A 25,763-nucleotide genomic window follows, 5' to 3' on the forward strand; every position below is an offset into this window, starting at 1 on the left:
GGGCAGGGGCCCAGTGCCTGGCACAGGGCGCCCCGAACCCCGTCCTCGTCCAGCACAAAGGAAGTCCCGTTCAACAGCTGGGCAGCCCCTGGTCACAAACACTAACTTCCACTCCGGGTCAGGTCCGTGGAGCAGGGCCAAAGTCCTTGCCAGAGGCTCCTGGACCGCAGACTTCGTCTTTTGCCTCTTCTGTATCCCCACCTCTGGCACGTAGTAGGCGCTGTCATCAATGCTTATTGATTGACCCTAGGGACTTGTGAGACCTAAGTGTGTACCTCTTTTGACTTCAATCACAAAACGCTAAGAAATGTATTCCTAAAATTCTCTCAATAACCTATTAAGGATTTGTTGTTCATCTAATTCCTTAAGCCTACATAGTTTTTGAGTAGAGAACAACAACAACAAAAGGTAAACCTTAATTTGCACACACGCACACACCTAAAGGATCGTGTTCCAATTCATTCTCCTGGTGAAATTCCTTGAGTTTTCTATAATGGATAGTTCCCATACCAGCCTACAAAAGCTTGTTTAACGATTAATGTACCTAAAATGGGGGACATTACTAGAGAGCTATGAAGCCTCACCACCCTGTTTAAGGTTTCTGGGTGAAATGAGCTCCTGGTTATAGCGGGTCTAACCCACTGGTGCTATTTATCCTAGCCTGGGGCAGTGCGGGTGTTCTTGCTGGTTGGGGGTGGCTAGAGTACTTCTCGAAGTACACAGATAAAATTTCGAGGTTAGTGGGAAAATTCCGAGTCACCCACTCGGGCTACAAGCTCCTCACTACCTTTTTACCTTCTCCGATCCCTCCACACCCCCATCCCCTTTCTCATTTCACAGAAAAGAGTGGCTTCTACCTTCTGCTTTTCTACTTCCTTGGTCCATAGAAGTTAGTTACTTTGGGGAGGATTTTTATCATGAAAGGTTCATTTCTGTGCATCTCACCACCTTTCATTTTTCACTTAGGCCCTATATTTTTTTAAATGGACAAAAAAAGGCAATAATGATGCTTTTTAACATACACAGAGGACTAGAGTAAAAAATTGTACACCTTTTCTAATCTGTAAAATAAAGTTTCCATCTCTGTCACACTGTAATTCTAAATGCATTAGGAGAAATTTGATGAGGGAGACATGTTCACTGCTGGCTACAGAGCATGAGGGAAGATTTCCTGAGATGGTACTTTACAGCTGAACCTAGTATTTAAACACTCATTCCCTTCTTTCTTTATGTTAATGGCAGTATTTTTCAAATTGCCCAGGTTTGGAATTCCAGTCATCTTTGATGATGACCCCCTAAAACACAATAAGTCTGACTCCTTTCCATTAACTCACCATCACCCTAGTATAACCCTTAGGAATTCATACCTAGATTCTTTCAAGAGTCTCATAACAGGACTGGGGAAACAGATCCCAGGCTGCAGGGGAGGATTATGAACCTCACCTACATCCATTTGAACTGAATCTTTCCTGAAAGAGATGACTTAAGTTTAGTTTAATTATGCAAAAAAAAATTTCCAAAAAAAAAAGCTGTTAAATTCAGTAAATGGAAAAACTGATCATGGTCCTAAAGAACTAAGAATTCAAACAGGAAGAACTTTCTAATCACTGCATCAGGCAGTGACAGTTTTGGGCATTCTTGCTTCACTGGCTACAATTCAATTCTGTGAGATTTTTTTCCCCTCAGAAATAATTGATATGCTAACAAAAAGCATGACAGAATGTCTTTTTAAAAATTCCATGTGGGGGGAAAGAGCCAAGATGGCGGAGTAGAAAGATACACCTATGCTAGCTCCTAACCCACAGCCCATAAATTACCTGTAAAGAAGAACTCCCAACAAATTCTGGAGCAGCGGAAGCCACACAACCACGGAGTGGAGGATATTTCTGTTCCAGAGAGCCCTGAAAAACTGACACCAAAGGTCTTTCACGCACTGGACCAGAGCAGAGCCCAGCCCTGCCTTGCACGAGAGGAGCAGACCCAAGCAGGCTTCAGGGACAGAATCTCCAGCAGCCACGAAGGTCCCTCCACCCACAGGCACCAAAGGTCAGTGAGAGGGTCTTTCCAGCTTGCCGAGAGGGGAGCTGGGTGTCTCCATAACTCAGGCCCCCTCGGGAGTTACCAGCAGAGGCAGCAGCGGAAGCAGCAGCAGACAAGGGCTCCCAAAGCAGGAAGGACCTCTGATCCATTGTAGAAGGTCTCCCCATAAACCCCCTGAGGTAACTAAGCCCAGTGTGGCGGCCCTGCCCCCACCTGAGGACCTGAACTTAATCTCACACTGAATAGCAGCCCTGCCCCTGCGAGAGCCCTGAGGCTGGGAAGCAGCATTTGAATCTCAGACCCCAAGCTCTGGCTGGGCAGATCTGGAATCGAGATGGGTGTGGAGAGAAAACTCAGAAGTCAAGTAACTGGCTGGGAAAATGCCCAGAAAAGGGAAAAAAAATAAGGCCACAGAAGGTTACTTTCTTGGTGAACAGATATCTCCCCTACCATCCTTTCAGATGAGAAAGAACAATGCTTACCAATCAGGGAAAGACACAGAAGTCAAGGCTTCTGTATCCCAAACATCCAAAATAAATATTCCATGGGCTCAGGCCATGGAAGAGCTCAGAAAGGATTTTGAAAATCAAGTTAGAGAGGTGGAGAAAAAACTGGGAAGAGAAATGAGAGAGATGCAAGTATGAAAAGCAGGTCAACACCTTGCTAAAGAAGACCCCAAAAAATGCTGAAGAAAATAACACCTTGAAAAACAGCCTGACTCAATTGGCAAAAGAGGCCCAAAAAGCCAATGAGAAGGAGAATGCTTTAAAAAGCAGAATTAGCCAAATGGAAAAGGAAGTTCAAAAGCTCATTGAAGAAAATAGTTCTTTCAAAATTAGAATGGAACAGATGGAGGCTAATGACCTTATGAGAAACCAAGAAATCACAAAACAAAACCAAAAGAATGAAAAAATGGAAGATAATGTGAAATATCTCATAGGAAAAACAACTGACCTGGAAAATAGATTCAGGAGAGACAATTTAAAAATTATGGGACTACTTGAAAGCCATGATAAAAAAAAGAGCCTAGATATCATCTTTCATGAAATTATCAAGGAAAACTGCCCTGAGATTCTAGAACCAGAGGGCAAAATAAGTATTCAAGGAATCCACAGAACACCGCCTGAAAGAGATCCAAAAAGAGAAACTCCTAGGAACATTGTGGCCAAATTCCAGAGTTCCCAGGTCGAGGAGAAAATATTGCAAGCAGCTAGAAAGAAACAATTCAAGTATTGTGGAAATACAATCAGGATAACACAAGATCTAGCTCCCTCTACATTAAGGGATCGAAGGGCATGGAATAGGATATTCCAGAAGTCAAAGGAACTAGGACTAAAACCAAGAACCACCTACCCAGCAAAACTGAGTATAATACTTCAGGGGAAAAATTGGTCTTTCAATGAATAGAGGACTTTCAAGCATTCTTGATGAAAAGACCAGAGCTGAAAAGAAAATTTGACTTTCAAACACAAGAATGAAGAGAAGCATGAAAAGATAAACAGTAAAGAGAAATCATAAGGGACTTACTGAAATTGAACTGTTTACATTCCTACTTGGAAAGACAATATTTGTAACTCTTGAAACTTTTCAGTATCTGGGTAGTTGGTGGGATTACACAGATACATACACAGAGACAGAGAGCACAGAGTGAATGGAATAGGATGGGATCATATCTTAAAAAAATGAAATTGAGGGGTGAGAGAGAAATATATTGGGAGGAGAAAGGGAGAAACAGAATGGGGCAAATTATCTCTCATAAAAGAGGCAGGCAAAAGACTTTTTAGTGGAGGGAAAAAGAGGGGAGATGAGAGAAAAACATGAAATTTACTCTCATCACATTCCACTAAAGGAAGGAATAAAATGCACACTCATTTTGGTATGAAAACCTATCTTACAATACAGGAAAGTGGGGGAGAAGGGGATAAGCAGGGTGGGGGGATGATGGAAGGGAAGGCAATGGGAGGAGGGAGCAATTTGAAGTCAACACTCTTGGGGAGGGGACAGGATCAAAAGAGAGAATAGAAGCAATGGGGGGCAGGATAGGATGGAGGGAAATATAGTTAGTCTTACACAACATGACTACTATGGAAGTCATTTGCAAAACTACACAGATATGGCCTATATGGAATTGCTTGCCTTCCCAAAGGGAATGGGTGGGGAGGAAGGGATGAAGAGAAGTTGGAACTCAAAGTTTTAGGAACAACTGTTGAGTACTGTTCTTGCTGCTATGAAATAAGAAATACAGGCAATGGGGTACAGAAAGTTATTTGGCCCTACAGGACAAAAGAGAAGATGGGGACAAGGGAAGGGAGGGATGATAGAAGAGAGGGCAGACTGGTGATAGGGGCAATCAGAATGCTTGGTGTTTTGGGGTGGGGGGAGGTGACAAATGGGGAGAAAATTTGGAACCCAAAATTTTGTGAAAATGAATGTTAAAAGTTAAATAAATTTAAAAAAATAAAAAACCCCCAAAATATGCATTCTATTACCAAACATAGGCAAATTGTTTACATTAATAAAAAAATAATCTTCTCTTCCAAAAAAAAAATTCCATGTGAAACTGAGTGAATACTGATGAGTAAGAACTTTGAAAATTTGACCATCAGTGTGATCCAGATGTATGGTTTTTTTGGTAGATTTTTATGGATATTTTTAAACAGAAGGCAAAAAAAAGACAAGAGATGAAATTCAAGAATTTTAAGTGTTTTATTGATACTCAATTTACACTATAAGTTCAAGTTTTCTTAGAAATTTCATAACTTGTACATAAACATTTAGTCTCAATTTATAAAGAAACTTAGTTTGATCATTTGGTTTGAGGCATATTGTGAGGACAATCTCTACGGTTTAAGAAGCACCACAGAAAGTATTTAGTTTGTTATTTATCCTTTTTGTCCCCAGAAGAAACATCACCAACCATTGAGTTTTCATTTTAAAATTCAGCAGCAGCTGTTTATAGCCTCACCCCCAGACCCTCAGAATTCCTCACTACAGGTACTCAGACACTACTTGTAGAGATGGAAGTCAGAATCAACATACTACAACCACAGTTCTCCCTACAGTCAGTATTTCTATTCTTTACTGGCCTCTTAAGGAAAGGCTGTAATAAGCCCACGGGATTTCTATGACTGGAAAAATCAGGGAAAGTTTAAGTAAACCTTCAGCTTGTCAACTGGAATAAGAATTTATGAAAGTAAATTCTCATCCCATCTTTCTTCTAGCATTCCAGGGTAAAAACCCAGAGTTCCTCCCCCCCCAAATCTTTCTGTTTCAATATAGTAACTCCTGAAGAAACTCTTAGTTTTTCTTCTGTTCACAAGGATAGCACACTTATATAAGAATGTGTACATACATTGAGACAGAAGGTCTAAATGAAGGAGCCAAGATTTGCCCAGTTTATGTCTGACCTGCTAAAACAAAACACCTACACACATAAAAAAAAAATGATGACCTATATGGTCACTGAAAAATAATGCCTGGAATTATTAACAATGGGTTGGCTCACTTCCACCAGTTGGGGAGAGCTGCTACAATAAAGTTAAGCTCTTAGTTCAAGTCTTCCTTATCCATCAGTAAATGCCTAGTAACACAGCCGAATTTTCTAGCTTTTAAGACTCGGAGCAGGAATCTCCATTTTGTTTTCTATTAATCTACTTTCCTACTCAAGTCTGCCTGAAAGACTGTTCTGCCATTATTCACATAAAGCGCCATGGTCTTGTCACCTCTGACAGCCATTTTTATAAAAAGCAAATATTTCTTTATAGAGTTTCTAGCCACAACAGATGAACTGGCCAGATCTTTAGAAAAATTACCACTCAGGCTCAAACCCAAAAGGATTTAACTATTGAACTTCCACATTGAATGATGGAAGAATTATAAAAAATGTTTATAGTAAATAAACTTAGGACCTATATTTTTCCTTTAACACAAAGAATAAAAAGGTTTTTCCTGATGTTGTGTTCATGAGAGAGGAAATATCTCTGACGGACAAACACATTACTTGACATTACTTTTTAAATTGGTGATGACACGTGATTTAACCTAAAAACTCAACCCTCACTAGAGAAAGTAATGGGCCTCAATTTAAAGTGCTTTGCATTATTTATACAAATCACAGAAATTCAATAGTACAGTAGTTCTACCTGTTCATCCTAGAAATTCACAGCTTAGAAATATGTGCAAGAAACAAAAGGACGTATTCTAATGTCACAGGTGGCCAAAATTATTAAATAAACACTCAAAATATCCTTTTTATTGGAAATCAACAGGGAAAAAAAACCTAATGCAGATGTTGCTGTGACAAGTGAAATCTTTCTTCTTTGGATGATTTCCAAATGTCTTCATTCATTGTCTTAGTTCATGGGAGTTTTAGATCCTGAGACTGCTAGCTCTTAACAGCAACATCCGTCTTGTTCTTATTCAGGAGATCAAAGGTTCTCTGGAGCATAATGAGGGAGCTCTTCAGCTGCAAACATATGATTCCCCAAGACAGAAATAAAATTTATTTTCAGAATGAGATTTCACTTTTTAAAATTTGGCCATTTTGAGTGCTAAATGGTAATTTTTATATCCTACAATAATTGTGCTAATATATATAATTGGATAATATATTACATGATGCTGAAGTCCAAAATTAGACTATAATGTTGGAATATTTATACCAGACATTAAATGTCCACGCTTAACCTGTCCTTCATGATCTGAATTTGTGCCACAGTGATTGCTATATAAATCTTTCCCCCTTTCTGTTGGGCCACAGCAGGCCTCTTGCTGTTTTCTCCTGCTGACTCTACTCCTTCCAAATTTTTAATCCATTAATCAAATAAAGCAAGAGGATCATTTTCCTAAATAATTTCTAAAATCAGGCCAGCTGCAATGGTTTCCTCACTGGCTTTCAAATAAGTCATTCCTATGAATACCTCTGAACTGTTTTTTTTTCCAACTACTGTTCCTATCTAATGGAGTTTCATTCAGCCCCTCTCTCCACTTTAACAAATTCAAAGGACACCTATTCTCTGAAAACTTCCCTAACTACTCCAACCCACAGTAAACCCTCTCTCTCCTCTGAACTCCTTTAAAACATTATTTCCATCATTCAACTTGGCATTACATTTATACTTTATTGTATTCTTATCAATGGTATAATAGGTATTAATGTCAACAAATTAGAGCTCTTTTCTGAGCGTGAACAGTTTCTTGCTAACTTGGAGGGAAAGCTGAGCCAACACACAGTTGGCTCAACAGTGAAGCAGAAAAGGAGTGGGCAGCTTTCAGAGACTTGGTGTACAGCACTGCATTTGCTCATCTGGGTCAGAACACTCGCAAACACCAAGACTGGTTTGATGAAAATGATGGGGAAATTCAGAAGCTGCTAGGTGAAAAACGAGAATTCCATAGAATTTACCAGCAGGATAGTTCATCCACCTCTAAGAAGGCAGCATTTAATTCCATTAAAAGCAAAATACAAGCAAAGCTTAGAGAGATGCAGGATTCCTGGCTCAGTAAGAAGGCAGATGAAATTCAGTTTTATGCTCATAGTAACAATCCAAAGCACTTTTATTATTCCCTGAAAGCTATTTATGGATCAAAAGCCTATGATGCATCACAACTACTCAGTGCTGATGGAGCCACATTGATTAGTAATAAGGACTTGATCCTAGAGAGATAGACTGAACACTTCCATGGTGTTCTCAACACACCATCATCGATCAATGCTGAGGCCACTGACTGTTTACGTCAGGTTGAGGTCAATCCCTCCTTAGCTGAACTTCCAACTGAAGAAGAGGTTTTGACGACCATTAGTCTCCTTTCATGTGGCAAAGCACCTGGTGCTGATTCTATTCCAGCTGAGATTTACAAGGTAGGGGGTCCATTGCTCATACAAAAGCTGACTGAAATTTTCCAGGTGATATGGCAAGAGGAGGTTATCCCCCAGGAGTTCAAGGATGCCTCCATTGTCCATCTCTATAAGGATAAAGGGAATAGATTGTCCTGTGACAAACACAGGGGAGGGGGGCCTCTCTCTCTCTCTCTCTCTTAGTCATGGCTGGCAAAATTCTTGCTAGAGTCCTCCTTAACAGGCTGATCATCTGGAAGATGGGCATATACCTGAGAGCCAGTGTGGCTTCAGAAAGGGCAAAGGAATAGTCAATATGGTATTTGCTGCCCAACAACTCCAGGAGAAATGCCAGGAACAGAACAGAGGTCTGTACACAATGTTTGTACATCTGACCAAGGCCTTTGGCACTGTTAGTCGTGAGGGCTTATGGGAAATTATGTCAAAATTTGGTTGCCTAGAGAAGTTAATCAGTACTGCATGTCAATTTCATGATGGCATGTTTGCCTGGGTTCTGGGTAGTGGACAATGCTCTCGTGCCTTCCCAGTCACCAACAGAGTGAAACAAGGCTGTGTGCTTGCTCCCACGCTTTTCAGCATGATGTTTTCAGCCATGTTGACAAATACTTTCAATGAGGATGAACATGGCATCAAGGTCAAGTACCATACTGATGGCTGGTTCTTCAAACTGAAAAGGCTACAAGCCAAGACCAAAGTAGAGGGAGTATTGGTGCATGATTTTCTGTTTATAGATGATTGTGCACTCAATGCAACCTCTGAAGCTGAGATGCAACAAAGTATGGATCAATTCTCTGCTGCCTGTGGTAATTTTGGCCTAATAATTAATACAAGAAAACACAGGTGCTCCAGCAGCCACCACCACACCATCTAGGTGTGGAACCATCTGTTACAACAAACGGAGACGTTTTGAATGCTGTGGATAAGTTCACTTACCTTGGTAGTGCACTTTCCAGGGATGTGCACATTGACAATGAGAATGATGCACACATTGCCAAAGCTAGCTCAGTGTTTGGGAGTCTCCAAAGAAAAGTTTGGAAGAGAAGAGGTATTAGACTGACTACCAAACTGAAGGTCTACAGAGCTGTTGTATTAACTTCATTGTTATATGCTTGTGAAACATGGACAGTCTACCAGCACCATGCCAGGAAAGTGAACTGCTTCCATTTGAACTGTCTCAGGAAGATTCTGAGGATTACGTGGCAGGATAAGGTACCAGACACTGAAGTCCTTGCTCGAGCTGAACTGCCAAGTATTCAAACTATGCTTCAGGGACCACAATTCCAATGGGCTGGCCATGCCGTTTGAATGCAAAATGTATGCTTGCCAAAAAGGCTATTTTATGGAGAACTCACATGGTGGCCAGAAGAAGTGATACAATGACACTCTCAAGGTCTCTCTTAAGAACTTTGGATTTGACTGTGCAACATGGGAGACACTGGCACAGGACCGCTCAGCACGGCGTGCCCACATCAGAAAGGGTGCTGTGCTCTTTGAGCAAAGCAGAAGTGAGACAGCACAAAGTAAATGCAGGATGCACAAATTTGGGATATCTGCCCCCAAAATTCACAAGGACTACCTTTTACTCAACCTATGGTGGAGCATTTCGAGCTCATATTGGTTTGATCAGCCACAGTCAGACACACTGAAATTTCACTTTATCATGGTGATGTCATTTTGGTCCTCTTTGAAGACGGACAACAACCAACCAACCAATTGTATTCTTAGTTAAATGTTTCTGCTGGATGTGTTTTGTCTCCACAACAAAACTATAAGCTCCCTGAAGGCAGGATTGTGATTTCTACCTCAAGTGTCCCTTCCTCTGCTTTCCCTTCACTGCCAAGTTGCTCAATTAATAACTGCAATGAACTGAAATCTTCTTTTCTTCATTAGACTGTTTCAGAAAGCACAGTTCTCTTTAGGATTAAAGGGCGTATCCACATGGCAATTTTTTTAAAGTTTTAAATTATTAAACAGATTTGCACAAAAACTTTGATACCATTAAACATTCATAATCTTTTAACTGTTTCTTCCCCATGTGACCTAAAAGGCTTCACAACAAGGTCCCTGCTGCTTGTCTTCTACTCTATCCACCACCGACCCAGCCCTTTACGCTTACTTCTTTGCATCCTCACTCCCACTCTGACTTTCCCACAACGGACCTCACTTGGTCGGCCAAAGGCTTAAAGGGCACCTTGAAGCTTAGTTAAATTTATTCTGTCTTGGTAGCTTGTTTGTTTTTAAGCTCAAATTCAGCAAATATTTATTTTTCCAAATGTTTATCTGCGTCATCATGATGTGTTGAGTTTTAATCTTCCGGATTCATCAAAATTCATTCTTAAACTCTTAAAATAATTATATGAGCTACCTATCAATCAGAACAAGAATTAATTCACACTAAGACAGACAAGAATTCTGTAGACTCCCCTACCTGTTCAAGCATGGTTATGGAGTCTCTAAGAACTCCCTTCAATCGATGAGACTGATCTTTGTTCTTTTGGGTATTTTCTCCTCTTGATACCACATCAGAGGCCGAACTAAAAGAATAATACCATTTTTGAAATGAGTGCAATTATTAGCTGATCTTTTATTTCCAAAATTCTTTAGTGAAACACTTGTGAATTTGCAAAACATGGCTTGTCAACAAAGAATAGTGAACAGACTGAATGTTACGATATTTAAAAGAAGGAATAAAATGTTCTTCAACTGAAAAATAGCCATGTGATAAGAACTGGTCAAAGAGGAAATCAATAAAGAGGTTTACTTACTTCCCAGATTTTTCTTCCTGGACATGGAGATGGTAAAATGACTGAGCTGCATGCTCTATTTTTGATAGCTTGAGAAAGAGGGTGACATTCAACAAGACAAGCAACAGCAAACTAGGCACAAAGCAAATGAAATATGGTAAATCCAAACTCTCATCCAACCCTCATGTGACAATGATAACATGGACACAGTGCGATCAAGGTTTGTATGTATTATCTGATCCTCACAACAACCTGATGAAGTAGATGCTATTGTTAATACAATTTTACAGTTAAAGAAACGGTCTGAGATAAGTTCAGTGACTTGCCCAGGGTCAAATGGCTAAGTAACTGTTTGGATTTGAACTCAGGTCTTCCTGACTCTCAAGTTCTGACACTCTACCCACTTAATTACATGAATAAAATAACCTTAAAGATTAATCTTCAAAAATGGTATTGCAATTGCTGTAAAGAGGGTATGATGGAGAGGCATATGTAGTTGTAGGATCTGGTTTGGAGGCCTATTGAGTAAATCTTTAAGTTTTAGATATGATCATAAGGTTGGGATCCAGTTCATAAACAATTTAATTAGATGATTATACTTCAAACATGAATCAAGGTCAAGGAAAAATTAGCTTCAAGTGGGTAATCAAGATACAGTCACTTTGGGATAGGAGTAAAGTTTCGTATCCCTGTGAAAACCAAAATTTAAGCAGAAAAATTAAACCATCCACAGCATTTTTGTCCAGGTTGCATGATCCCAAATATATATATTCATGGTATCACCATATCTAAAATTTCATATGCTGAAACAAACTCATAATGTTGGTTTCCATAACAACCTTTCAAATGAATGTTAACCTCATTAAAAATACATACAAAATACATTTAGTATTACATCTTTCTAAAAGCAAAAATTTTCCCCCAGTATAATGTTATCTCCTCCTTTTTACATCTGTAGAAACATTTGCAGTATACTTTTTAGCCAAAAAAAAAAATATCTTGAATAAGGTCAGCTAGCAACAAACATTTGGGCTGAAATACAAAGCAAAGAGATTCAACAGATCACAAATGTATTTATTATTCAAAACTGTGAAAGTGAACTCAATACAGTCAATTCCTATTTACTCAGGAATCCAAAATACAAAAAAAACCCCAACAAAACTCAAAAACAAAGGATTGTGGTATGTTTTGTTTTTGTGTTCTCTGTGGATGTGTGGTACCCTGGGAAAAGCCCTGAATTTTGAGGTAAAAGACAGAAGTTCAAATCCCAATCTTATTATTATTTAACACTGAACAAATTTATAAAAAAGAAAAAAAACTCTCTGGGCCTCAGTTTCCAAATCTGTAAAATGAGAAATATAGACTAGCTGAACCCCAAAAGTCCCTTTATGTTCTAAATTTATGAACTCTACCTTTATGAAAAACAGACAAAAGACATATTATAAATGAATCTTCAGAGATATATTAGAAGAAAACAACTTTTAGAGTATATTACAGGGTTACCGAACATTTATTAATTGCCGGTGCGTAGTTTCTCTGACGTAATTTCCTCATCTCCTGGCTCTAACATTCTAAGTCTAATGATCTAATAATCTTAAGTTAACAGTGGTGAATCCGAGACACTATAAAATCCTGTGGTTTATGAACCATCCAAGATTTTTCTGCTTAACTATAATGTTAAGTATATTTTACCGTATTCTAATTCTTTAAAAAAATTACCCTTTGTGGTACATATAACTTAGTTCTATTGCTATTTAATCAACAACATCATTGTTCTCTAATCATTTTGTGTGCATATATAGATATGAATAAATTTCAATTTTATTTATATAACAGAAAATATTATATATAAAAATAATATATACATACAAAACAAATTTAGGGATATATTTAACATGATTCCTTGGCTCTAGATAGGTTTTATCAATTCCAATTATACTGATCTACTCTTTTCCTAACAACCTAAGAATTTTTAAAAATTTTATTTTTTAATTTTTGGTTTAGTATTTTTATTTCTCCCCAGTTGCATGTAAAAACAATTTATCTAACATTAATTTTTAAAATTTTGAGTTCCAAATTCTCTCCCTTACTCCCTCCTCACCCCTCTCATTGAGAAGGCAAGCAATTCAATATAGGTCATTCATGTGTAGTCGTGCAAAAGATGTCTTTAACAGTCATGTCATGAAAGAAAATATAGACCACCCCCCCAAAAAAAAATCTTAAGAAAAATAAAGAAAGCAAATAAAGTACGCTTCCATCTGCATTCAGACAAGGATTTTTAATACAGCAACTTTCCACAACTGAGTAATTCATTTTGTTATTTAACAACTCTACACTAAGGAAGTTGTGGGTTTAAAAAATATCCTAAATCTAATGCTGATGCAATTTAATATTGTTTCCTTACTAATTTTACTTTTTAATTCTTTATTTGTGATATTATCATCGAACCCTCTCCAAAGGTGTTTTAAATTGTGGAAACTACTATTAGACGCCATTCTCTCAAGAGAGTGGGCAGTAACAGGTCACTTCACAAGTCTCTGTGCCATGTTAGGGCTAATAAATCAAAGTGGCACATTTAGCTTGTTAACAACTTTTCATGTGAAATAAGTTTTAGTTGTTATCGAAGTTATAACTAATTTCATTTAGACAAAGGTATCCACCCAATAAATAGTGACTTCATCTGGACCAGAAGGCAGATTACTTAACTCCAGACTATGTTACATGCGCGCAAACACACACACGCACATCGAAGATGCTTTGACAGCATATTTACTTTCTTTTAGCCTGTGCTAAAAAAACTGATGGACAAAAATGCTGCCTACCTCACTCTCATAATGCTCCTTACAAATGAAGCCATAGAAATTGTTAAATAGAACCTGATTGAGTGTATTCTTGTAGAATGCCCTGATCTAGCCTGACTGCCTAGGCAACAGAGTGTGAAAAGGTATAAATGGGATTATCACTAATCCACCAGCCTATATGTACAAAACTCCCTTAAAGCACAGGGAGCTTCTTATGACTGTCTCTAAGGAAATGCTTGCTGCTTTACCACCTGATTTCTAAAACAGAGCGTTTCCTGCAATCTCTAAAAAGTACGTTAAAATTAATGGTACAGGTAGGAGTAATGGAAGTCGGGTGGTTTTATTTTACAGCTATAACCTCCCAAATCAGTGGTAAGTCTTCTCCTGAAAGAACCTCCATTCAGGAACATACTTCACAAATCATCTAATCTGTGGTCAAGCAATCAATACTTACAAGACACTCATCACGACAATAATGGCAATGTTACGGCTTTCAGTTTCTCTTTTCCTTCCTACGGATCACAGGAAAGACCACATTAGAAAAGCTCAGCATCAATTCTGTAAGCTTACTCTCTTATAATAATATACAATATATTTAAATGAACAATTAACAAAAGTACATCTGGTCTACTTTTACGTACCACTAAAATAACAGATCTTTTAGCCTTGTGTTATGTTATTTGATGTAATGTACAAGAGTTGTCCACAGAGGCAGGAGGTCACCAGTGCCTACATATTAAGGTTCCCGGGGATTGTGGAAACGCCTTAGTTTTACTCCCCTCCCTTCACCCCTCACGTCTCCTCCACCAGCAGCAACATGACAGAATTATATCAAGAAGAGGAAAAGGCTCAAATGGGGAAAGCTGCAGCTACTGAAAGAAAAACTTCTATTTCCCAATGCAGCTCGGGGCCAGTCTTCATTCTTTTTTTTTGTTTGTTTGGTTTGGTTTTTGGGAGGCAATCAGAATTAAGTGACTTGCCTAGGGGCACAGATAGCTAATGTTTGAGGTCTAATTTGAATTCAGGTCCTCCTGACTCCAGGGCTGGTGCTCTATCCACTGTGTAACCTAGCTGTCCCCCTCATCTTTTTAAATGTGCACAAAAGTATAAAACTCTGACAAGGCTAAATTGCACTTAATTATACAGGAACTATTTATAAGGAACTCCAAGGGTCTTATTAACATTATCTAATAAATGAATCCTTGCTAAATCCCACTAAAAAAATTTTTAATAAATGGAGAAATTTTTCTAAGAGCAAATGACTTTTCTGAAGGTCAGAGAACAACAGGGAAGGCAGAACCTGCACTTTCCTCTCACAGTTTAGTTTTCTCTCTCATATTCAGGAGCTTTCCTTTTTTTAAAAGAAAAATTATTATTTTTAGTTTTCAACACTCACTTCTATAAGATTCTGAGTTCTAAATTTTCTCCACCTCCCTTTCCTCCCCTCTCCCCAAGATGGCATGCAATCTGATACAGGCTATACATATGCATTCATATTAAACGGATTTTCACATTAGTCATGATGAAGAAGAAGTAGGACCAATGGGAGAAACCGTGAAAAAGAAGAAACAAAAAAAAAGAGAGAGAAAATAGCAAGCTTTGATCTGCATTCATACTCCACAGTTCTTTTTCTGGATGTGGATATCATTTTCCATCATGAGTCTTTTGCAGTTGTCTCAGATCAGGGGGTTCCTTTTGCCTCATACAGAAAAACAGATGATTTCTAACCAGGGAAATATGTACCTTTAATGTCTCCCTTGGAGTCCAGGCCTGTAGTCCCCAGGGGGCGTGGAGAAGAGTGTTTAGGAAGTATTTCTGCCATATTTCGATTACACGCTCGTCTTCTCCTCCGTAAGCCACTGGGTTTTCCAGGATCTTCAATAGACTGCTTTAGCAAAGATTCCTCCATTAACAGATCTGATTCTGAAAGGGGTGGGGAAGAGTGCAGAGTTTTTTCTTTTTATTAACAGATGAAAGTTTATAGGACTAACCTATGACTCAAGAGAAAGGACTTGGAAAGCAATGGAAACTCCTCTTTTGGTCTATAACACAGAGCACATTAAGTAACATATAGCAACTTCCTTGAACTTTTCCTTGTGTTTGAATCCAGGTAACAGATTAAGTCCTTCCTTTAAATTAAAAAGCTTTAAAGAGTACAATGACCCCACAATGATTCTTCATCATTCTAGCAAGAATAACCTATGTAAATAAATAATGGGGATCATTAGTGTATATTCACAATGCTGCTATATTAAATATTAAGGTAGCCATAAGCTAGTCAGGGAAATAACAAGCTATCCACTTCTGCTGGGTAAACAAAAAATTTTCTCAAGCAATGGCAGCTGCTTAGATTACAAATGTTCTGCTATCCATATACTGAGACAAGAATGTACTATTTGTTCAGAAAACTGGAAAGTAATTTGAGAGAAACCAACATCATATACCAATATGAGTTTAAGATGGGTATGTGATTTAAACATAAAGGGTGGCATCATAGCGGAGCACAGTAAAATTTATTTGTCAGATCTATAAACAGGAGAAGAATTCATGACCAAAAAAGAGATAAGGAGGTTCACAAGAGGTAAAATGAATAATCTGAAACCAATGCAGCTAAAATTAGAAAAAAAGCAGGAACTCTGGGGGAAAAAAATCTTTGCAGCATCTTCTCTGATGAAGGTCTCTAAAATATGTAGGGAATTGAGTCAAATTTACAAGAATAACAGCCATTCCCCTCAGACTTAATTCGCTGTCTCTCACCTCTGAGCGTTCACATAGACCATCCCACATTTCTGAAATGCATTCCTTCAAGATTCAATTTATAAGCCACCCCTTCCATTATGGTTCCCCAATCCCCTCAACTGAAAGTGTTCTCTACCTCCTCAAATTTTGCTAGTGTCTGGCTCTCTCCTCTTATCATACCCCACATTATGTACATATCATAGCCTCACTCTAGCAGAATGTAAGCTCTTCAAAGGCAGGTGATATGTTGGGTTTTGTCTATCACCTAACACAGTGCTTTGTTTAATAAGTATCTAATGAATTGTCAAAAGGCTAATTGAATCTAAATAATACCCAAATTGGATATTAAACTTCTGAACTGAGTGACCATGAATTTTTCAGGACTAAATTAATTATCTCCCAATATATTTGAAGGAGGACTTAAAGCACATAAACGTCACATACACATCAGTCCTCCCCAGACAACCTGCTTTACTAGACTTATCTATATCCACATGTGCAATAAGTGTTGGTAAATGGCTCAACAAAATCTGAGGAGAATGGCAGCCTACGGTAGGGACCTCAGGTGTGTGGGGCATCAGCGACAGGAGACAGCATTCCAATGGGAGCCATTCCCACTAAATCTTATATTCAACCATGACAACCACACTTTAATGAGAAAATCTGTCAACAGTAATATAGACAATAGATACTATTTTCACAAACTAAATAAATCAAATAATGTACAAACCAAGTTGTTTGAAATAGTCTTCCAATGAGCTCCAAGAGTTCTTTTCAATTAAAGACTTTATGAGGCTCCATGGTTGTTTTCTGTATTTCAACTCTGAAGAAACTCTAATAGGGAATAAAGGAATAAAAGACAATTAAATGAATGGTAAAGAGGGTTACGACAATGTATAAATAATAACTATTAACAAATAAGCATTATTGTAAAAAAGTGTCCAGAATTCACATTATATTATAGATACACATAAATACGTATTCAAAGAGAACCACTAAGTGAGATTAAGAAAACCCAGTGACAAAGAACAGTTATCACCTTCAAAAACAGGCAATTTTGTTTCTTCACCAGTTTTTTTTCTAGTTATACAGCTTTCTCAATTTCTCTAACTTTTTTCATAAGCTAAAAATCAACACATTGAGACAAACAAACGAAAAATCAAACAGATTTCTCAGAGATTTTTAAAGGAGGCTTAATGGAAATAAATTAGTTGAAAACAGATACAGTAATTAGGCATAACAGAGCAAGGAACACGAAGGTCTAGTCCTCTGTGTCTCATGCTGTAATATTTTTCACTTTTCCCCTGCTGTGGTTTACCGTAGCCTGCATTTCTGTTTTGAAGAACGAGTGATGCAGTATCTGTTCAAAGTGTAGAAATAATCATGGTAGGGAACATCATGGGTCAGGACTTCTGAATCTACCAAGTAAAATCGTGCTTCCTGACTTTCTTTGTATAGTGTCTGTCAAAGTAAATCAAAATACAATTAGATACATACATCTAGATACATACATACATATACACGTGTGTGTATATTACTACTACTCACTCCAGAGCTAACTCTCATACTTAAACAAATCCTCAAATCCAACAATCATTTGTGAAGTGAGAGTGAAGAACTCCATATTAGCTTCTGAGAAAGATACTCATAGTATGAAGATTGAAGAAGATGTTTTTCAGGTCTCATGAATCACAGAATACATATGATATGACCCATTTTCAGAGAAATGCAACATGGCACTGACTATTTACAGTTAGAAAAGCCTTATTCAAACATCTCCAAACAGGACGATTCATTTCAACAAAATGAAGCCTATCCAAATAACTCGCCCTGTCTTCTTGTGAAACATTTTCCTGTGTTTCCTGCTATAACTGCTGCAGTGAGCCTGGAAACCTGGAACAGCTGGCTCTAAAAAGGATTCCTCATTTCACATGAACTGTGTGACTAGGGCAAGTCATTGAAACTCTGGAGCTCAGTTTCCTCCATTGTAAAGTGTGCCATCCACCTCCCATGTAACATGATTTACAAACATTAAAGTGCTGAGTGTGAACTGCAAATACCTTTCACATGGATAACTATTTACATTATCTCAAATGTTTCAATGACAGTGAAAAAAGTTCAGTTAATTTAAGAAAGCAAGTACCCTACTTTCAAAATTTAACCCTCTAATGATTGAAATAAAGAAAAGAAAAATGATACTTTCACCTAACCAGACCTCAGACTGGCAAGCTTAGGTTTTCAAAACTCCAATTTGTGAAAAGAATTGTTTTGACAAGCTTTCCTAGTCTGAAACCACACCTCTTCTGCATGTCTCTTATTCATTAACCATAGCTCCCTTCGTCACCCCATATTTAAAAATGACCAAATTGCCAAAAGTGATCAAAACATGCATGTTATCCAAAGACTTTTTCCATTGACTCCCCAATGCATATGTCACATTCTAACTTGTATTAAAATTATCTGTGCACATCTTATATCCCAAGACTAGACTGTAAAAATTTGAGGGCAAAATCCATATTGTTTTTTATTGTATCCTCAATGCCTAATGCACAGAAGTCAGTTAATAAAAATTTTTGTTGGAAAATAAAACCACTGACAGGATGGTAGGAATAAATTTGAATTTGGAAAAGGTCTCTTCTGCCTATTTGCAGATAAATACCCACATTGTACAATTAATTCTGCATAGATAGTTCAAATTATTCCAGTACCACTGGAAAAGACCTGGCTCACTTGCTGGTCACAGACAAAGAACATTTAATTTAAGGGACACAAACCTAATTTTGAAAAGCCAACTCCTTTCATCCTTGTTATTGCTGGCATCTGGCTCCCTGGCTCCTTGAAAGCACTCTCCATGCCATTTTCAACACTCTTGGGCTGGCAACTTTAGCAGCTGTTACTATTTCAGGTAGTGGTTGGAATGGATAACCAACAAGGTTCCTTCCAACTCTTAAGATTCTACGATCCTTAAAAGACAGCTTAGAAGCAGGGAGATGGCTCAGTGGATAGAGTGCCAGGCCTGGAGTCAGGAAGAGCGGTTTAAAGTCAGCCTCAGACAGAAAGCTGTGTGACCCTAGTCAAGTCACTCAAACTCTTCTGCTTTACTTTCCTCATCTGTAAAATGGGCATAATACTACCTCTCTTCCAGGATTGTGGGGCATCTAGATGGCAGAGAGGATGGCACCTGAAGCTAGTTAGGCTCACCTTCCTGAGTTGAAATCTGGCCTCAGATACTTATAAGCTCTGTGACCCTTGACAAATCACTTAAACTCTGTTTGACTGTTTCCTTAGCAGGAAAATGAGCTGAAGAAGGAAATGGCAAACCACTCTAGTAACTTTGCCAAGAAAATCCCAAATGGAGTTACAAAGAATCAGACATGACTGAACCACTGAACAACAATCACCCAGGACTGCTGTATCCAATGAGATAATATTCGTCAAGTGCTCTGGAAACCTTAGAGTTATATAAATGTTACTCCTTTTAGTAGTAGTAATAATAGTACTATTATTGTTATTCTCATCATCCCTTGGGGCCTCTAGAGTACTCCTTATATATTCTGGAATTATAAAAGTCACTGAATTTAGAATTATCTGAGATTATGTATAAGTTTAAAAACAATACAGCCTAATTTATTTATTGTTTGTTTAATCTTTAAAGTAAACTTAAAGTACGGAGCTCTCCAAATTAAACACTTCATCTTAATCAACAAGCAATTATTAAATTCAGACAATATTGCTTTTTGTTTTTACATGACAAATATTTTGTCTTAATACCACCTCCCCACCACAATTGAAAAAAAAAAGAATTAAGAAAAACCACTGCTAGCAACAGCATCTAACAGCAAATATGACATTCTATATTCAAGGTGCAGTGAGAATTTTTAGAGCTAAATAGTCCAAAAAGTTGATGATTTACCACAGATGTTCATAGCACAGTATTTAACCACTTCTCCACACCCATAATTCTCTTGAAATATTACACAATCAGCAATACTATACCTGCTTTTCAGTGGCTGAAGTGAACTTTCCTGTAAGTGGATTGTTGAGAACTATAGTGTATGTCATAGTTCTTAGTTGATTACCACCAGTTTCAACATTCCAAGGAGTAGAAACCACATCTAAATACAGAAAACATCTATAATTAGATAGATTCAGGAATATGTATTATGAAACTTCAAAACTGAATCAAAATTGTTTTATAATTTTAAAATATTATTCTAATGACTGTTACTAACTTCTATTTGCTTTATAAGCTTTGCATTTAACAAATGTAAAATTGCCTGGGACAGAGTAGGCACTTAGTAGACATTTATTGACTTTCTCTAAAAATAAAAAATCTTCCACCATTTTGGAGAGCAGTTTGGGATTATGGCCAAAGAGTTATAAAACTGTGTATACCCTTTGACCCAGCAACATCACTATTAGATCTGTTTCCCAAGGTGATTAGGGGAAAAGGAAGGGAACATATTTGTTCTAAAATATTTCTATTAGTTCTCAAGCAACAGGATGCCTATCAACTGGGGAATGGCTGAATAAGTAGTGCTTTAAGACTGTGATGGAATACTACTGTACTATAAGAAAGATGAGCAAGTTGATTTTAGAAAAATAGGGGTTTACATGAAATAATGCAGTGAAATGAGCAGAACCAAGAAAATGTTAGACACAGTAACACTATTGTTCAAAGATTAATTATGAATGACTGCTATTCTGAGTAACATGATCATTCAAAAGAACTACAAAGAACTTATGAAGGAAAATACTTTCAGAAAAAGAAATGAGATGCGAACATGTATGTATTGTATGGTTCTACATACATATCTCTATTAAATGTTGACCTTCTCTAATGTGGGGTTGAAAGGAAGGAAGGGAGAAAGGGAGACAACTCAAAACTCAAAATATAACAAAAAATGAAATAAATAAAAATTAAAAAATTTTAAACAGAAAAAGTTTTATTGGTGCCTTGTGGGTTTTTTTTTTTTTAACATTACAGGCATATGCCAAAATCTCTGTCCCAGCTCTTCCTCTGTCCCACCCTCCCATTTAACAAATGAAAGCAATTCAGTGAAACCCAATAATACAGAACTTCCCTATTACTGTCCAGGGTCCCATCCTCCCTTAGTAACTATGGTTAATAACCTCAAGTGACCTCAGCTCTTCTCACTCAACCCACACATCCCCTCACTTTCCAAGCCTTATAGTTTCTATCTTCACCATCTCTTGGATGCACTCCCTTCATGGCATTTACATAGCTGCCAACCTTCTTCAGGGCCTCATCACCCACCTTTTGCCTTGACTAGTACAATAACTTTCTAACTGGTCTTCCTGCTAAAGGCTGACGCTATTCCAATACATCCTCCGCTCAGCTACCACGATAATTTTTCTAAAGCATATGCTGATGTCACTAACCCCTGCCAGTGAGCTTCAGTGGCTATTACCTCCAGCATCAAATATAAACTCTTCTATTTGGCTTGTAAAGTTCTTTATTATAGGACCCCTTCCGACTCTTCCAGTCCTTAGACTTTACTCCCCTCCACACACTCTAAGGTCCAACTACCTTGGCCTACTTACAGCAACTCACACACTCCATCAACCATATCTTTACCTTTGCACTGCCTGGAATGTTCTGTCCCTCACCTCTGACTATTAGCTTCCCTGGCTTCCTTCAAAATTTAACTCAAATCCAACCCTTCACAGGAAGTATTTCCTAGTCCCCCCAACTCCAATATTTTCTCCACTGAAATTGCCTTTCTCTTCTTCTATACATATATCTTCTACGTACCTAGTTATTTACATTTTGTCCCCTCCATTAGAATGCAAAGTTCGTGAAGGAAGGAGCTGGTTTTGCCTTTGTTATATCCTTGGTACTACGGCTGGTACTTAAAATAAATGACTGTTAACTAGTTGTGACTGACATAAACCAAGGTCCCCATCATCCTTCACCCCTCTGCCAAAAGGAAGCAATAAATATGTTTCCTCATCTGCTCTCAGGAACCAATAATGGTCATTATCCTTAATCCAAGTTCAGCTACCTTTCAACGATATTTAAATTTTCTTATAATAGTCACTGTGTATTTTATTCTGCATCATATGTATTTCCATGTATCTCTCATGTTCACTTCTTACTGTATGGTAGTTTTTCATATACCACAATCTGTTGATCCATTCCTCAATTAATGGCCACCTACTTTTTTTTTCTTTTTCTTTTTTTTTTTCTGAATATTTTGGCAAATGTGAGACATTTCTTTCTGACTTTGACCTTTCTAGAGTCCATGCTTAAACTTGGGATCACTGGGTCAAAAGGTAAGAACAGTTTAGTAACTTTGCTTACCTAATTCTAAGTTGTTTTCCAGAACAGCTGGGCCAGTTAACAGTCCCACCAACAGTATGTTAGCGTGCCTGTCTTCCCACAGCACTTCCAACACTATCTCTATCTTTTCTCTTCTTTTCTAATCTGATGTAAGTGTAAACTAAAACATCTGAGTTGTATCAATCTGCATTCCTCTTATTGTCAGAAATTTTATTGTTGATGGTTAGCAATTCTTTTGAAAACTATGTCGTTTGTCCAGATAGCTACTGAGTTATCTTAGTTATCCATTTGTTCTTATATGCGCAAGTTTTCCTGCTTTATTTTCACTTCCAAATTCTGTTCTCTTAATATTTTTTGTAAAAGTAAACTGAAAAGTTGATCCTTCCACCTGCTTTCTTTTATACTCTTCCTTCTGCCACCTCTAAGCTATGTAAATGCATCTGTTTTCGTCAGATAAAAAAAGAAAACTTCAATACTCCTTAAACAAACAATCCATTAGGAATGAAACTCTAAAACACCAAGTTCTCAGGGCATGACAACCTGGTCTTCACTTCAATTTTAAGGTCACTCAATGCTGTCAGAAGAATAGTTAAGTCTCCCAAACTGACATTTTTAAGACAAATGGGGAAATATTGCTTAGATGCTTATCTACACTTCTTTTTAAAGAAGCAGTATTTCCCTGTATCAGTCACTGAACAAAAATTTTGAATGCGATACTTCCAGACCAGTAATATGAATTTATACAATAGTATAAAGTAGAATGGCCATTCCCCCCATTCCAAACACAGGAAGTATATAAGGAACAATACTACACTCTGTACAAAGTGATCAAACAAAAACATTTGATGCCTTTAACATCTACTCAGTAAGTTTAGTTACTCCAACAAGTTTATTAACTACTCTACATAGTTTAATTAGTTACATCAAAATGGATGATACCTTGTCTGACCTATTCCTTTCAACACAAGGGAATAAAGTATCATCCTGTCTTGGTCGATATTTTCTATATAGTCAAGTTTGATAATTCAGCATAGAGCTAATATCAAAATAATTTTTTGAACACCTAGAAAAATCTCACAACATATTAGGTTACTAATATCATGCCAGGAAATATTATGTGCAAAGAAGTCAAATAATCTTCTGGCAACATGAAAAATTATAAAAGAATTCTGCTCTCCCACACATCCTAGCAAATATCTGAGAAAGGCCCTAGGCAGTGCCAAGACAAAGAAAAGCAAAGAGAAACATAAGTAAGCCAGTCTGCACAAAAAGCCAGCTGAGGTTGAAAAATGGGTTACCCCAACAAATCCAGGGAGAGCTCCAGAAAATGGGCTGGAATTCTGTAAGCACTGGGTAAAAGTGTTACATGTACCATGGCAGCCAACATAAGCTCACATAAATGAGTAGAAATCAGGCAACATTTCACATTCCAAGGGGACACATGACCTCGATGCAAAAAGTCATACCACAAACATATTAGAGGGCCAGAGAAAGAGAAAGAACCTTTTACAAAGGCAGATAGAAGAGTTCCTGACCAATGAGAAGATAGAATCATAGGAGATAAAGTAAACAATTCTGATTACAAAAAATTAACGATCTCCTGCACACATACATACACACACAAATCAATGATATAATTGCTAGAAAAGAAACATCTTGAAGCAATCTGATATCTCTGATATCCAAGATACAAAGGGAATTGACACAAATATATAAGAGCAAGAGATAAATGACCAAAGAATATGAACAGAGAATTGTCAAGAAGAGAAGGCTGTGAATGACCATGTGAAAAAAGGTTCTAAATCACTAACAAGAGAAATGCCCATCAGAACAACTCTGAAGTTGTTCCTCACCTCTCCTATAGGCAAAGATGATAAAAATGGAAAAGAACAATCATGAGAGGTAGGTGTGAGAGGCACAAGCATACTGCGCTCTACTGTGGAGCTCTGAAGTGGTCCAACCATTCTAGAAGTAACTGGGAATCATGCCACCAAATTCAGTAAGTTGTGCATAATACCCTGCATCCCAGCAAAGTCACCTAGATTATATTACCTACAGGCCCCCAAAGAGAGCAAAGAAAGGGGGGAAGAGCCCACATGTACAAAAAAATTTCATTAGTATTTTTTCATTGTGGCAAAGGAATGGAAACTGGGTATTAATCAATTGGGGAATGGCTGAATGGCACATATGGTACCATTTTATGGTACATAAAAGTAATGGAATATTATTGCACTTTAAGAAAGGATGAAAAGGACAGATCTAGACAAAACCAGGAGGACTTATATGACCTAAAGAAGTGTGAGGTGAACAGAATATAGAAAGCAATTTATCCAACCACACTACTGTGGAGGAAAACAATTTGGAAAGACTTAAGAACTTTGATCAATGCAATGACCAAGCACAATTCAAGAAGACAGATGATGAATTCTATTTTCCACTTTTCAGTAGAGAGGTGATAGAGCAGAAGTGCAAAACAACACACACATTTTCAGACACCATCAATATATGGATTTTTTTTCCAATAACATACTTATTTGTTAGAAGAGAGCGCTTTAATTTTAAGAGCAGGGAAAGCAGTGTTAGCAAAATCACCATGGGGAAATTAGAAGTGGTGGCAAAAAAAAGAAAACATTGTCAATGAAACATTACAAAAATACACAGAAGAGAACAGAAGGGGACATAATCACACAGAATAGTTTCAGCTTAAATTTAATATATCTTAATTGTGACTTAATTGTGACTTCATGTGTCATCCTCTTTTTCTGTTCCTTGTATATGAAGTATTCATGATTGCTGATGTCTGGTTCATAATAATAAAAAGAAATTTTAAAAAATTAAAACTACCAAGCTGTCATATCAAACCTATTTATTATTGGAAAAGTCACAAAACTGATGATGGGTAACTCTGCAAAACAACTGTAGCACAAAAGATCACAGAAGCTCAGAGTTAGAAGGTACTATTTAGTCCAACACCTCACCTAAACCCTCTACTCTACCACACCCCTGAGAAGCAATCAGAATGCTTTTCCTTGAAGACCTCCAAGAAGGGAAACCCTTTACCCCTGAGACAGCCTATTCCACACTTTGGTATAGTTCCATCAAATCAAAATCTGCCTCTCTGCCACTTCTACCTATTGCTCCTGATTTGCACTGTGGTACCAGGCAGAATATATCTCCACATCACAGTCCTTCAAATATTTGAAGAAAATTATTTTATCCCCAGGACAGCTAGGTGGCACAGTGGATAGAGCACCAGGCCTGGAGTCAGGAAAAATCAT

General features: G+C 37.6%; 1 protein-coding gene across 5 annotated transcripts in view; it reads right to left on the reverse strand.

Moving 5' to 3' along the window:
• Positions 1 to 4,727: 4,727 nt before the first annotated feature.
• The window catches only part of GRAMD1C (GRAM domain containing 1C), a 145,122-nt gene continuing 124,086 nt past the window's right edge, over positions 4,728 to 25,763 (reverse strand). For all 5 annotated transcript variants that reach the window (XM_072613960.1, XM_072613959.1, XM_072613958.1 and 2 more), the window contains 8 exons: positions 20,178 to 20,296; positions 17,500 to 17,642; positions 16,912 to 17,015; positions 15,186 to 15,365; positions 13,897 to 13,954; positions 10,663 to 10,773; positions 10,326 to 10,431; positions 4,728 to 6,505 (listed from right to left, as the gene is read on the reverse strand). In XM_072613960.1, the coding sequence (XP_072470061.1) occupies positions 6,425 to 6,505; positions 10,326 to 10,431; positions 10,663 to 10,773; positions 13,897 to 13,954; positions 15,186 to 15,365; positions 16,912 to 17,015; positions 17,500 to 17,642; positions 20,178 to 20,296 (902 nt within the window). In that variant the 3' untranslated portion in view covers positions 4,728 to 6,424. The remainder of the gene's footprint in view (positions 6,506 to 10,325; positions 10,432 to 10,662; positions 10,774 to 13,896; positions 13,955 to 15,185; positions 15,366 to 16,911; positions 17,016 to 17,499; positions 17,643 to 20,177; positions 20,297 to 25,763) is intronic.

Source organism: Notamacropus eugenii, chromosome 5 (assembly GCF_028372415.1).
Source record: "Notamacropus eugenii isolate mMacEug1 chromosome 5, mMacEug1.pri_v2, whole genome shotgun sequence".
NCBI classification, from domain to species: Eukaryota; Metazoa; Chordata; class Mammalia; order Diprotodontia; family Macropodidae; genus Notamacropus; species Notamacropus eugenii.